This window comes from Atractosteus spatula, chromosome 18 (genome assembly GCF_055471065.1).
Source record: "Atractosteus spatula isolate fAtrSpa1 chromosome 18, fAtrSpa1.hap1, whole genome shotgun sequence".
NCBI classification, from domain to species: Eukaryota; Metazoa; Chordata; class Actinopteri; order Semionotiformes; family Lepisosteidae; genus Atractosteus; species Atractosteus spatula.
In genome coordinates this window covers 1,543,880-1,557,988 of record NC_142723.1, presented here as the reverse complement: position 1 = coordinate 1,557,988, position 14,109 = coordinate 1,543,880, and the positions used below count along the sequence as shown (strand labels likewise).

The window sequence follows — 14,109 nt, the reverse complement described above, 5'->3', positions numbered from 1 at the left end:
TACCTTTGAATACGTCGATTCCGGAAAAATGTTTGGATATTAAAGTAAAAACGTAAGAAATCACGCATGTTAGTGAAATCTTTAGAAACAAAATGAAGCCTATTGATCAAACTACAGTAGGAGGTAACAATTCCGATCAATGTCCGCCAGGCGGCGGTGGTGATACACGAGTCTATGGAGGGCTGGTTTACAGTGCAGTAGTGAGGGTCTGGTGTGATGGCAAACACCCGGATCACGTGACTGGGGTCTAAACCCTCTTGTTTATGAATGGGAGGATCCAGAGCCACTCAGATCACTGGGATTGAGTCCAGCGACGTCACGAATGATAATAAACTTTCCCATTTATAGACGAGACGAGATTCAAGGGAAGGGTGGGAATTTTAGTTTTGTTGTTGTTCCTCTGTTCCTAAAAACAGAGCGATTTTTTTTTTAGCAAAAAGAAGTATTTAATCGTTGGCACCTTTCATTGTTAAAAATCCGAGGCGGCCTTTTCTATTGTAGCTGCAAAATGCTGTTGTTTTGTCTCGTATTTGGTCCAACTGGACACATGAAATCACGGGGGTACTGTACGTTACACGCGTTGCTGTGGAAAATGTAATTCTCTGTTTCATACACGTCCTGTCTCACTCATCGAGAGCTTTCGTGCAGAAGATGATGATGATGATGTTAGAAAACGCTGGACCGGTTGTGTTTGGCTGCAAAGGTTTATTCCACAGCCGAAACGTTGGGTTTCTTTTCCTCTATTTTCAGCAGGAATAAACTTCTGCTTGTTCCTCTGATTTTACGGGCACGTTGTACTAGCAGAAATCCATCCCTGACAGTTGCACTGTCTCGCAACTGTGACTTGATTTTAGGCTGAATAAGAGATGTACATGGCCGGTATTCTGCATGGCCGGCTTGGTGGCTCCGCGGGCTGAACCATCGGACACGTCTAAAGTTCAGAGAGCAGATCGACTCCCGGAGAGTCGTGTGAGTTGAAGTCGAGCCCCGAGCCTCCCCGTCAGTCTGAGACCTAAGCCCCGGGTGAAGCTCTCGTGCTGTCGGGGTGAGTTTGTAAAGTGGCTGTTCTCTACCACGCCGGCCGTTTTGGGGGGCTCCATTTTCGGGGCCTTCCAAAACAGGGAAAATGGGGGGTTTAAGACCTTTATAAATGCATAGATCGGAAAATCAATTCTAAAAAGCAGCCCCTTATACCACTGTGACACCTTCAGGACAGGTGTGGCACTAGCAGTGAGAGAGAGGTGCAGTCCTAACTAGGAGCGACAGGGGTCTCTCTCCAGCACATTTCTCTTGATTCTAGAGATCAACCGGCCGCAAGCTGAACGAGTCCGGCGAACAGTTCTGTAGGGGAATGTCACGGAATTGGGTTCTCTGAAAATCCTTAGCCGTTAAATACTAAATTTATTATTTGGTGAGTTCAAGTTTCTTTTTATCTTCAGTAGCGTCAGTGTTGAGCCCTTGTAACCGAGTGCACAGCTGTCATTCAGGAGCCGAGCCCGCCTCCAGAGTGACCTTCCTCAGCGGACACGCCCCGTCCACCTGTTCCACAGGTGCGCCCGGCAAGATGGCGGCGGGGCGAGTTTCTGCGGCGTGAGGTGCGTTTGCGTTTTATTTCTAATTTTCTTATTTTAAATACAAAAACTCAAATTTCACTCTGAGGAAAGTAAGACAAAAATGTATTGTTGTTGCAACTTTTGATAATTGCATTTGTTCCTGTTTAATTTGTGTTTTAGGACGCCGAAATGAGTGTTCTGTTTGAGCGTAGTCTCGACGTTTTAGAAATCTGCGGTCTCATACTATCTTTCATGTAAGTATGTTTTTATAAGATAAGGTTTGTTTCTTTCAACGAAGAAAGGCTGTAGTAAACCTTAAAACATTTGCTTTCTAAAGTCAGTAGCTGTGAAATCTCCGCTTTTCGGATTCGGGCTATAATAACGCTTTCCGCTCAGAAATGATAAAACATTGTGAAGGTTTAATTGTCTAATTCGTATGTTTTATTTCTCTAGGTGACAAAAGGATTTCAAGAACGGATCTCCAATTATGAAAACAGTGTTTTTTTTTCCAGGGTAAGTTATATTTCTACCTTGCACTATACTGTTTATATTTGTGCAACTCGACGAGGCAACACGTATCACGTATTTCCCAACGTTTTAACACCAGAACGGGTTTATACTACCTATATAACTTCAGCTCCTTTCGTTGTGCTTTTGTTGAATAGAAATTGAAACTCTAAGGCGCTGGTTCTTTTATTCATCTATTGAATCCATTGGGTAAAGATGGATAATACCAACATATTTGCACGATGGTTTTCAATGCGTGGAGTTAAATCGAATATGATAAACGCTATGAGTGGTACTTGATCTTAAATTTAGAGGTAGAATTTCAAAACTGGATCTTCTGTAAGGCTGAACGTATTTTTAAAAAATTGGAGTAGTGGGACTGGGTTGTATCTGAGATCCACACTAAAAGTTACCTAGTGGTTTGTTAAAGCATTTTAGCATGTTTGAGTATTTCTTTATTCAGATTTGCCTTGTTCTTAACCTGCATGTTTCCTGTTGACTGCTGCTACTGTATTTGCTGGGCATTCTGCTATAAAAACTCTTTAATTTCACAGGTGCGCCCGGCAAGATGGCGGCGGGGCGAGTGTCTGCGGCGTTAGGTGCGTTTGCGTTTTAATACTAATTTTCTTATTTTAAATTCAGAAAACTCAAATTTCACTTTGAGGAAAGTTAGACAAAAAGGTATTGTTGCTGCAACTTTTGATAATTGCACGTGTCTGTTTAATTTGTGTTTTAGGACGCCGAAATGAGTGTCCTGTCTGTCTGAGCGTGCTCTCGAAGTTTTAGAAGTCTGCTTTTAAAAACATGGAATCTCCAGCTCTGTTTCCTTTAAAGAAAAAAGCTGTAATTTATCTTCAGTCGTTTGCTTTATAAAGTTATTAACTGTGTATCTAACTGTTAGTATCTCAGGTTTTCGGAATCGGGTTATAATATCGCTTTCCGTTCCGAAATGATAAACATAAAAATGATAAATTAAATGTATTAATTCGTATATTTTCTTATTTCTCCAGGTGACAAAAGGATTTCAAAAACGGGCCACCAGTTATTAAAGTGTTTTTTCCGAGGTAAGTTTTATTCTTATCTTACGCTATGTTTATATTTATGTATTAAAGACGACACGTATTTCACAGCATTTTAACACCAGGACGGTTTTAAACTAATGTTATCACTTCTTTTCGTTTAGTTGTGCTTTTGCTGAATACAAATAGGAAACACTAAAGCGCTGGTTGTTTTTTATGGATTATTTTATTCATAATAGGCTGAACCTACTTTCTAAATATTGGAGTAGTGGGACTGTTATTTCTCATGCTGTTACCTATTGGTTTCTTGTTGAATTTGAGCGTGTTTGTATGTTTCTTTATTGGGGCCGTTTATTTAAAAAGTTAAAAGACTTCAGAACTTCAAGTGAATCGATTCTACAAATCCGATATCCCGTTAACTTGATCCTTTTTCTTTTGCCTTCAGTTCTGCGGCTCCTGGTTCTCTGCGCTCCGACGATCTCCTTCCCAGCTCCACTCCAGCAGCTCGACGAGCGCGCTTTTTCTGACATTTGATTTTTGTTACCAGTGGCTTGATCTGTAATGTCCCGATTCAGTGCTGTATTTTATTCTTGACCTGCATGTTTTCTGTTGACTGCTGCTATTGTATGTGCTGTGAATTCTGCAATAAAAACTCTTGATTTCATTGTCTGCATTGTCCTGCATTTTTGAAGGTGCGAAGGGTTGTCTTGCAGTGTGCGCCACGCACATGGCGACACCCTATCGCACTTGTTTGACTTGGAAAAGTGCGAAGACTCCCGCCTTTTTAGATAGTCTCTGGGGGGGAAAGGGTCCCTAGGAGGGAGCCTGGGTATAGCCCTGGGGGGAGGAGAACTGAGGATAGCTCTAGCCAAGCCCCCTCACTCCCAGCAAGAGGGGAAGGCAGGCTGGAGATGGCCTCGGCCCGAGAGAGAGGAGGCACCCAGGGCGGACTCAGCCTATCAGTCACAGCTTGCAACTGACAGCTTTCTAAGTCCACACCCCAGGAGACCTGCCTCTCTGCAGGGACCAAAGCCACCACCAGCCTGCCATCCTCTCCTGCCGGGAGTGAGTGGGCTTGGCTAGAGCTGCGGTCAATCAGCCAGCCCCCGCCTACCCCTCTCCAATGAGGGGGGGTGGGCGAGGCTCGGCTTGATTGATACCACACCCTGAAAAAAACCCATATACTAAGTTTTTTGGCGGGAAAATCTGGACACGCTTAAAAAGGGGGTAGCCTTTGACCTTTTCAAGTCAAAAAGCGATAGGGGGTCCCCTTGCGGCCACAATCTGTTAGCAAAATCTCTCCGCCAAAAAACTCACCAACATCGGGGTTTTTCAGTGCCAAGGGGTACAGAACTCTGCACAAGAAATGAAAGAACAAAATCAAGTTTCAATCAACAATTTATTGAGAGAAAATTGCATACAAAACAAAGCATTACAAGACGTCGGATGCACAAGCTTCGAAGTGAAAATGAACATGCATTTCAATTACAAAGTGTCAAAGCACGGCAACATTAACGCTAAATACTGTTACAAGTCAACAGAGAAAGAAAACATTTGCAAGCAGCTACATGTTAAAACAGAAACATACAGCACGTTACTGTTTCTCCGAGGCTTCTGTCGAGGCAGCGACCGGAATGAAGACGAACTTCGCTGCAATTCCTGTAACACAACAGAAATTAGAATTAACTTTCGGTTACAAACAATCTCGAAATTATCCCAGACAGATAGATCTTCTGAATCGATTCTTGCGTTCAAAAGATGAAACAGTTTGAAAAGATTTACAGATGCAATAAAGCGATAAGCCTGGTGTAACAGTTACATTTAAAGTGTGAATACTGAAACAATACAGCTAGAGTGTGTCGATTAGGAACTACCACTACTAATGTGCTCTTTAACGTTTTCCATTTCGATTAGCATATTCGTTTTCTGCAACAATTAATTTAACACACAAAGTTAATCCATATCTTTATAGGCTCCGTTGTTTTAATTGTCGTGATGCAGTTTGGAAACCAAAACGGTTTCTGAATAATCTATTATACGCAGCAAAAAACCCGAAATTGATCGTAGTTTAGCAGAAAACGAGTTCTATAATTAACAGGCCTACAATTTTGTCGGGTCGAAACCATTTCTGCCCGGGAGAAATCTAGTATCTCCTAGTTTGAGTCTTTTTTTTTGACAAGGTGTATCACATTTCCAACAACAATGTCCGGGAGATACATGATCTAATGTAGTTCAAAATGATACGTGTAAACGAATAAAAAGGTTTATACTTACATCGATAATTCCACCAGCTGAGCCAAGCATGTCCTGCCCGCGGACACCGAACTGGAACCACAAGAACACAAGTGTTTAGACGGTTATTTAAAGATAATTTAAACCAAGGTCGCTTAGTAGCAAACAGCGTTTTCACCAGGCTAGACAGCGCAGAAAACATTTCAAAGAAATACGTGTAAAGAAATGAGTAAATAAACGTTTCTTGGATAATTGCAGCAGCTGAGCCAAACGTGTCCTGCCCGAAGACACAGAATTTAGAATTTAAAGACCATTAAAACTAACAAGTTATTCGTTGCAAGATAGATTTTTATCATTTTTTCCTGCGAGGTTTAGACTACATAATTACGAGTTAAATTTTTATCTATATTCAAATAGAGGAAAAAGAGAAAATAATCATAAAAGACGCGGAACAAACTCACTCAGCTCCGCTCTCCCCAGCAGAACCTGGCGCACAGGTGCGCGGGGCGTGGCCTGCGAGAGACGTCATTCGAGTGGGCGTGGCTACAGTCTGACGGTGCAGGCAGCTTTTTTTCTTGGCTCCACCTGGAAACTTGTTAAAGAAATCGAGGGTGTTTACAGAAGCCCCCCCATGAGTTACAAGTTTCAAATCTTTTTTTCCCCATAGCCTACTGAGTAAACACAGTTAGTGCGGTTATTCCTTATTAGTATCTGAAAGCCGCACGATGTGAATGAAATAATGTAGCAATATGTAGGCGAGCTGTGGGCTCTAAAGTTCTTTGCAGAACACTTACTGTTCTATAACTTGATGTATCTTAACTCTCCACCAAGAAGTCAGATTTTTCATGTGTGAACGTTTATCATGCACTCAATTTACCACCTTTCTACTTCCAATTAGTCATGCAGCTGATGTGCTCATGTAATAAGTTACAAGAACACGAGAAAGTTCAAATGAGAGGACAGAATTTGATCCATGTAGCCCTTTTGGTTACTGACATCAGTTTGATTGGATAGTCTCATGCAGCCGTTGCTTATGAATAAAGAGGCTGATTGTTTCAACAAAATGGCTGGATTGCCTGTGCCATTCTCCCACAACTCTTTGTGTAAAGAACTTTTAAATACACTTCACCACGACATCCCTTCATGCTTATCTTGGGTCATGTCAAAGTTGTGTACACTGTATTACTGCAACTTAATTTTTTTAACTGGTTAACTGCAGCAACTACTTAAATCATTAGCATAACACTAGTGCACTGTACTGAAGTACATGTTATATTCAAATAAACTCAAATTTCTCAGCCTCAGTGCATCCTCCATTCTAAACTTTAGACCATTCCCTAAGCATTATATATGGATGAAAGATTATACCGCAACCCCAGACACCAGGAGGAGCTGGAGACGATGGCTTCACTCGTTAAACCAGACGGACCCACCAGTGCTTTTGCAGAGTCAGAACCTACCTGGCAGGAGATGAACCATTTCCTAAGCAGGTCTAGAGCAGGATCAGCGCCAGAGCCAAATGCTGTCCAGTACAAGACTCCCAAGTACTGCGAGAGGCTCAGGCGCAGACTCTGGGAGCTGGTGAAAGCAGCAGGGAGGAAGAACTCAGTCAAGGAAAGCTGGCTGACTGCAAAGAGGTGTGTGAGGCCAAGAGGGTAGTGGCTGCGACTACAGACAGCTCAGGCTCAGAGTCTACAATTCACTGATGCCTCTGTCCTCTCTGATCTCCTCTGAGATCAAGCCCTAGGTCCCTCAGATCACCAGGCTCTTCACTCGTGGTGTCCTGAGCTCAATGAGCTTCACCTCCAGCTCTCACCCTCTGGCTAGTCCTTGTCAGGGAGAAGCAGCGGAACGCCCTCGACTCGATCAATCCAGTTTCACCAGACCTGCTCTATCGCCTTCTTTGCCTTACTGGCAGGCCGACTCGGCAACAACCGAGGCTGCTACTCCTCCAGACCTTCCTGGCACCTCAATGACACTTCTCAATCTCTCCAGGAGCCTCCCTGCTCCTCGCCACCCCTCCAGGAGCCTCCTTCTCCTCCCTGTAGCCACTCCCTAAGTGACCAGCCAGCCCTCGGGCTTCCAGGTCCTCCTCCAGCCGCTGACATCATCTCCTCCAAAGCAAACGTCTCATCTGGGACAATAAAGGAAGAAATCTCTTACTGCCTGCGCTGACAAAACTGCGGTGGCTTGCAGTCTCCTACAGCACGGAGATTTAGAACTGTAGCTTGCAGGGACAGCGTGGGCTCTGACCCTATTTGTATGGGTGCTGCTTGTATGGGACTTTTGTCTTTAAGAGGTTTCTTTCTCGTAAAAAAGTGATTCATATATTTAGGAATCAAAACTGTTATTATCGTGACTCACTACCGGTCACCGTTCCGACAAAAACATAATTTACCTTTGAATATGTCGATTCCGGAACAAATGTTTGGATATTCAAGTAAAAACGTACAGTAGGAGCTATCGATTCCGATCAATGTCCGCCAGGCGGCGGTGGTGATACACGAGTCTATGGAGGGCTGGTTTACAGCGCAGTAGTGAGGGTCTGGTGTGATGGCAAACACCCGGATCACGTGACTGGGGTCTAAGGCGTTTGGCAGGACAGGACAGAAGTTGTGAGAATTTAGTATTTCACTTCATATTTATTTCACTTTCTCATCATGTATGTTTCTTATTAATGGACTCATGTTGTATTAAATGTGCAGTGTATTGTGTTGTGTCTTTTATCTGCCTCCAAAGCAAACTTCTCATCTGGGACAATAAAGGAAGAAATCTCTTACTGCCTGCGCTGACAAAACTGCGGTGGCTTGCAGTCTCCTACAGCACGGAGATTTAGAACTGTAGCTTGCAGGCACAGCGTGGGCTCTGACCCTATTTGTATGGGTGCTGCTGATATATAAAACACCTGGATAATCTGCAGACACACTGACCCCTCCAGGACTGGACACCCCTGCTGCAGACACACTGACTCCCTCCAGGACTGGACACCCCTGCTGCAGACACACTGACTCCCTCCAGGACTGGACACCCCTGCTGCAGACACACTGACTCCCTCCAGGACTGGACACCCCTGCTGCAGACACACTGACTCCTCCAGGACTGGACACCCCTGCTGCAGACACACTGACTCCCTCCAGGACTGGACACCCCTGCTGCAGACACACTGACTCCCTCCAGGACTGGACACCCCTGCTGCAGACACACTGACTCCCTCCAGGACTGGACACCCCTGCTGCAGACACACTGACTCCCTCCAGGACTGGACACCCCTGCTGCAGACACACTGACTCCTCCAGGACTGGACACCCCTGCTGCAGACACACTGACTCCCTCCAGGACTGGACACCCCTGCTGCAGACACACTGACTCCCTCCAGGACTGGACACCCCTGCTGCAGACACACTGACTCCCTCCAGGACTGGACACCCCTGCTGCAGACACACTGACTCCCTCCAGGACTGGACACCCCTGCTGCAGACACACTGACCCCTCCAGGACTGGACACCCCTGCTGCAGACACACTGACTCCCTCCAGGACTGGACACCCCTGCTGCAGACACACTGACCCCCTCCAGGACTGGACACCCCTGCTGCAGACACACTGACCCCCTCCAGGACTGGACACCCCTGCTGCAGACACACTGACTCCCTCCAGGACTGGACACCCCTGCTGCAGACACACTGACTCCCTCCAGGACTGGACACCCCTGCTGGAGACACACTGACTCCCTCCAGGACTGGACACCCCTGCTGCAGACACACTGACTCCCTCCAGGACTGGACACCCCTGCTGCAGACACACTGACTCCTCCAGGACTGGACACCCCTGCTGCAGACACACTGACTCCTCCAGGACTGGACACCCCTGCTGCAGACACACTGACTCCCTCCAGGACTGGACACCCCTGCTGGAGACACACTGACTCCCTCCAGGACTGGACACCCCTGCTGGAGACACACTGACCCCTCCAGGACTGGACACCCCTGCTGCAGACACACTGACCCCTCCAGGACTGGACACCCCTGCTGCAGACACACTGACTCCCTCCAGGACTGGACACCCCTGCTGCAGACACACTGACCCCTCCAGGACTGGACACCCCTGCTGCAGACACACTGACCCCTCCAGGACTGGACACCCCTGCTGCAGACACACTGACCCCTCCAGGACTGGACACCCCTGCTGCAGACACACTGACTCCCTCCAGGACTGGACACCCCTGCTGCAGACACACTGACCCCTCCAGGACTGGACACCCCTGCTGCAGACACACTGACTCCCTCCAGGACTGGACACCCCTGCTGCAGACACACTGACCCCTCCAGGACTGGACACCCCTGCTGCAGACACACTGACTCCTCCAGGACTGGACACCCCTGCTGGAGACACACTGACTCCCTCCAGGACTGGACACCCCTGCTGCAGACACACTGACTCCCTCCAGGACTGGACACCCCTGCTGCAGACACACTGACTCCCTCCAGGACTGGACACCCCTGCTGCAGACACACTGACCCCTCCAGGACTGGACACCCCTGCTGCAGACACACTGACCCCTCCAGGACTGGACACCCCTGCTGCAGACACACTGACTCCCTCCAGGACTGGACACCCCTGCTGCAGACACACTGACCCCTCCAGGACTGGACACCCCTGCTGCAGACACACTGACTCCTCCAGGACTGGACACCCCTGCTGCAGACACACTGACTCCCTCCAGGACTGGACACCCCTGCTGCAGACACACTGACCCCTCCAGGACTGGACACCCCTGCTGCAGACACACTGACCCCCTCCAGGACTGGACACCCCTGCTGCAGACACACTGACCCCTCCAGGACTGGACACCCCTGCTGGAGACACACTGACTCCCTCCAGGACTGGACACCCCTGCTGCAGACACACTGACCCCTCCAGGACTGGACACCCCTGCTGCAGACACACTGACTCCCTCCAGGACTGGACACCCCTGCTGCAGACACACTGACTCCTCCAGGACTGGACACCCCTGCTGGAGACACACTGACTCCCTCCAGGACTGGACACCCCTGCTGCAGACACACTGACTCCCTCCAGGACTGGACACCCCTGCTGCAGACACACTGACTCCCTCCAGGACTGGACACCCCTGCTGCAGACACACTGACCCCTCCAGGACGGGAGTAAGGCTTAGGTGAAATCACCCATCAGCAGGGCACACTGCCCAGACTGGCTCTTCACCAGAGCAGACCCACCAATGCCCTTCCTTGCTCTTTCAAATTTACCTTTTCACTTTCCCGGCACTAATCACCGCTTCTATCCTTGTTCCTGTGAACCCGGGATGATCTCACGGCTATATAATGCGCTCTTTCCTCCTCCACAGGACGCCAGTGACACAGAACTGCCAGACAGGGGCTCTGCTTGAAAAGCTGCCTGTAAAACTGTCCGGTCTTGTTGTCGGAGCGTGTGATTTGTTTTTCAGCTGTGCTTATGAATGCTGATTTCCTGCTTCGCCCCGGGGAGGTTGTTGTTGTTTTTTTCGGCGCCAGGGGGGTTAATAAGGTCGTCCTGAGGGGGGCGCCACTGCGCTGGATGCTGCGTGTGTGACCTCCAGGCTGCGCGCAGTGTGCCAGAGGAAGGTCTCGATCAGGCCTGCTCTCTGCTCGTGGAGCTGGTTCGGCAGCAGCCCCGCGCGCGCACCCCGCGACCCGCCGCACTTCCGGCTCGTGCCGGAGAGCAGCGGGTCCGGCTCGCACGCAGCGCGTGGCTGCCCTCGCCCTCCGCTTCCTGCCTGCGCTTTCACAGAAACAAGACACACTCCCGAATAAACCCCCTTCTTCCCAGTGCTTGAATCCGCTAACTCAGTGTTACATAAATGATCATGGGGAATTTTGTTTTTGTTTTTTTATTTTGGGGGGCAATGTCAGGGGATTGCTCGCTTTGTAAAAAAAGGTGAACAACAAAAACAGCCCGTTTCTGTTTCTGACTGTTTGTTAAAGCAGGAGTGTTGCGCTTCCCGGCTGTCAGTGCAGTGTAGTTACCAGTGTCCCCCGGGCTGGACCTGGCGGCTCTTGCTCAGCGCTACTGAAGGTGGACCCGGACCGCAGCCGAACCTTCCCGGTCCGGTTTCGGCTCTAGGCTGCACTGGGGCGGACGACTGCGAACACGAGCAGAGAAATGCAAGCGACGGCACCGCTCTTCTCAGGTCCGACACACGGAAAGCAAACATGCAATGAAAATTAAATAATTATAGAGAGAGAGAGACACACACACACACGCGTCGCCCGGGAGCTGTCAATGTGACCCCTGTCCGCCATGCGGCAGCGCCGGAGCCGCACGCCCGCACCCGACACGGGCACGAGCACGAGCACGCGCGCGCCTGGGCACCAGCACCGCGTCCGCACGCCCGCCGGCCCGCAGCGAGTAAAAGCCCGTCTCCCGTCCCGCACTCGGACCATTCAGAGCCAGACCGGCGCCCAGCAGCGAGGTAAGGGCGGCGGCGGGGGCCGCTGATCGGCGAGGGGGTGGCGGCGCCCGCTGTGTCTGCGGGAATGTGCGGATCAGTGACATTCAGGACCCGAAACAGCGGCGGCCGGGTTAATCGCCGGCTGCCCGTACTTCCTTGATCGCTCTCTTTTCTTGTGATTTATTCCCTTCCACCCCCCTGTAACATTCGGGCTTTTGTTCTGCTGAACGAGGGCAGCACCTGGGCAGCACCTGGCCGGCGCCTGTTCTGAGGTTCACCTTGCAGTTTGACCTCCACGCCGCAGCTCGGGGCGAGTACCGCCTGAACCCCGGGGGTGCGGGGTGCGGGGTGCGGGGTGCGGGGTGCGGGGGGGGGCGGTGTCCGTCAGGGACGGCGGCGGTGTCCCGGGCGCCTGGGGTCGGGTCGCGTCGGCATGCTCGCCCCAGCCGGCTCTCCGCTACGTGCAGACGAGGGTAGGAAGCGCTGCGGCACACCGGCGGCAGGAAGATCGAAACCGTCTGTGCGATGGACTACGCGACAGACCTGTCTGTAGAGGAGGCGGCGAGGCGAGGGCTCCAAAGGCTGGGGCTCACCGGGGGCAGGTGCGCACAGGCACCGGGGGGAACTCCCGGCTGCCTCGGTGCTTCCCTTCCGACACGGCCTTTCCGAGCTGCCATGAAGGCCTTTTAGAAAGCAGTACGTCCGTTTTTCCGTCGCACCAGCGCATTGCTTTGCACCTAATTGTATTCCCGTTGCTCGTCGCCGGAGCCCTCGAGAGTCCAGTCCGGTTTGTTCGAGACGGCCGGCGGCCCGGTGAACGAGCTGGTCCTCCTCCCGGCCCCGCGGTGACCCCAGCCCGCCGAGCCGCTCGGTGACTTTCTTTCCCTGTTCCCCCCGCAGAACATGGCGGAAGACATCAAGGACAAGCTGGAGCGGTACCGCACGGCGCCGTTCGACGCCCGATTCCCCAACCAGAACCAGACCAAGAACTGCTGGCAGAACTACCTGGGTAAGCGAGCCGGGTTCGCTGTGGCGGAGACGCCCCCCTGCCCCGCCTGCCGTAGAGGCGCAGGAGAGGAGGGGGGGGGGGGGGGGGGGGGTCATGTGCGCCGGCCTGGAACTGAGCTCTATTCAATTACAGTGCCGTGCTGGCTTCTCTCAGCTGCCGCTGGGCTCAGACGATGTACAGTGACACTCTGAAGGAATGCCTGTAGCTGCACAGGAGCCGAATATAGCAGGATAGAATTTAGCAAATGGCTGAAAAACGTGTCATTTCATTTTCTGTACCTGCTTAGCTAGATTTAGCTCAACCAGACCGTAATGTTATCACTAAGTGGAACCAGGGGACACAGGTGGGGAGCTGAGTTTTAGAAAACCAAGGACTGGAGGACCTGCTTCCCACCAAGGGTGGTGGGTGCGTGGAACAAGCTGCCCGGCCGCGACGTCGTGGGGTGGGTAACCCTGGCTTCCTTCCTTCGTGAATCCCAGCCGCACGCAAGATGCAAAGCCTGGAGAGAGTGGGGATGGGTGCGACCGCTTCCGATGCGGGGCTGGGAGGGAGACGTGAGGAAAGGCAGGCTGGCCTCTCCTGCAGACCTGAGCCTCCAGCCTTCGGCCCAGTTTAACCCCCCTGCTTTCTGCCTGTTTCAACTGTAGATTACCATCGCTGTCAGAAGGCCCTGACGGCCAGAGGGGCTGACATCACTCCGTGCGACTGGTACAAACGAGTGTATAAATCCCTGTGCCCCGTGTCCTGGGTGAGTGGTGCGAGGGTGATCTGCGTGTGCAGGAGCGGAGCGTCTAGTCTGTTTGCCCTTTAATTGTCTTCATCAAGGAATCATGCTGTAGATCAGCCAAAGCGTCCGGTGGTGTACACCAGAGAACATATTCCTGGAATGTAACTCGTGCTCCAACGCCACTAGAATACTTGCTCCTAGCAATGATCTGACCACCAGCGATTAAGATGTTCATTTATTTTTTAATAAGTCTTTTAAGTATTAATTGGCAAGATAATGCTGAATGGTTCCCCCCCCCCCACCTTGCAGGTAACTAAATGGGATGAACAAAGAGAGGAAGGAAACTTCCCAGGAAAGATCTGAGCAGCATTCCATAGGAAGCCGTGTCCAAGCCTGTCGTGTGGGACAAGGGAATGGGTGCAGACTGGACCTCCAGGATCTCCGAGCGCCCCTCTTGTGAACGACGGCCACCGAGGATTGTACAGATTCCTTCATTTTATGCTTTCCAGCCTTGCAGTCTCAGGCAATAAATCCTAAAGAAATGAACCCCCGGTTGTTGTGTTGTGCTTCGAACTCTTCTGTCACCATGCAACCGAAAGTCCGGCCCCTTTCCAGA

The 14,109-nt window shown here is 50.5% G+C and overlaps 2 protein-coding genes and 1 long non-coding RNA gene across 6 annotated transcripts; 2 read left to right on the top strand and 1 right to left on the bottom strand.

The window, feature by feature from the left end:
* The first annotated feature begins 1,546 nt into the window (after positions 1-1,546).
* LOC148818328 (uncharacterized) lies at positions 1,547-3,742 on the top strand. The gene is made up of 6 exons (XR_016094421.1): positions 1,547-1,595; positions 1,734-1,807; positions 2,007-2,066; positions 2,615-2,659; positions 3,071-3,124; positions 3,525-3,742. It is a non-coding gene; the product is annotated as an uncharacterized LOC148818328 (long non-coding RNA).
* A 722-nt stretch (positions 3,743-4,464) lies between these two features.
* Positions 4,465-12,650, bottom strand: LOC148818327 (uncharacterized). 3 transcript variants are annotated; one of them, XR_016094385.1, is made up of 4 exons: positions 10,577-11,532; positions 5,773-5,903; positions 5,354-5,404; positions 4,465-4,738 (listed from the first exon to the last, which is right to left on the bottom strand). XR_016094385.1 is itself a non-coding variant. In XM_088936234.1 (4 exons), the coding sequence occupies exons 1-4, from the start codon at positions 12,432-12,434 to the stop codon at positions 4,651-4,653; spliced, it is 354 nt and encodes a 117-aa protein (XP_088792360.1). In that variant the 5' UTR covers positions 12,435-12,650; the 3' UTR covers positions 4,465-4,650. The 3 variants fall into 3 exon arrangements, 1 of the variants encoding a protein (XP_088792360.1); XR_016094386.1 differs by lacking the exon at positions 10,577-11,532 and adding an exon at positions 6,772-8,040; XM_088936234.1 differs by lacking the exon at positions 10,577-11,532 and adding an exon at positions 12,351-12,650.
* On the top strand, positions 11,640-14,039 carry cox6b1 (cytochrome c oxidase subunit 6B1). Of its 2 annotated transcripts, none has more exons than XM_088936235.1 (4): positions 11,640-11,778; positions 12,658-12,766; positions 13,414-13,514; positions 13,803-14,039. In XM_088936235.1, exons 2-4 carry the CDS (start codon positions 12,661-12,663, stop codon positions 13,854-13,856), a joined length of 261 nt encoding a protein of 86 aa, XP_088792361.1. In that variant the 5' UTR covers positions 11,640-11,778; positions 12,658-12,660; the 3' UTR covers positions 13,857-14,039. The 2 variants fall into 2 exon arrangements, with proteins under 2 accessions (XP_088792361.1, XP_088792362.1); XM_088936236.1 differs by lacking the exon at positions 11,640-11,778 and adding an exon at positions 11,969-12,067.
* The last annotated feature ends 70 nt before the right edge of the window (positions 14,040-14,109 follow it).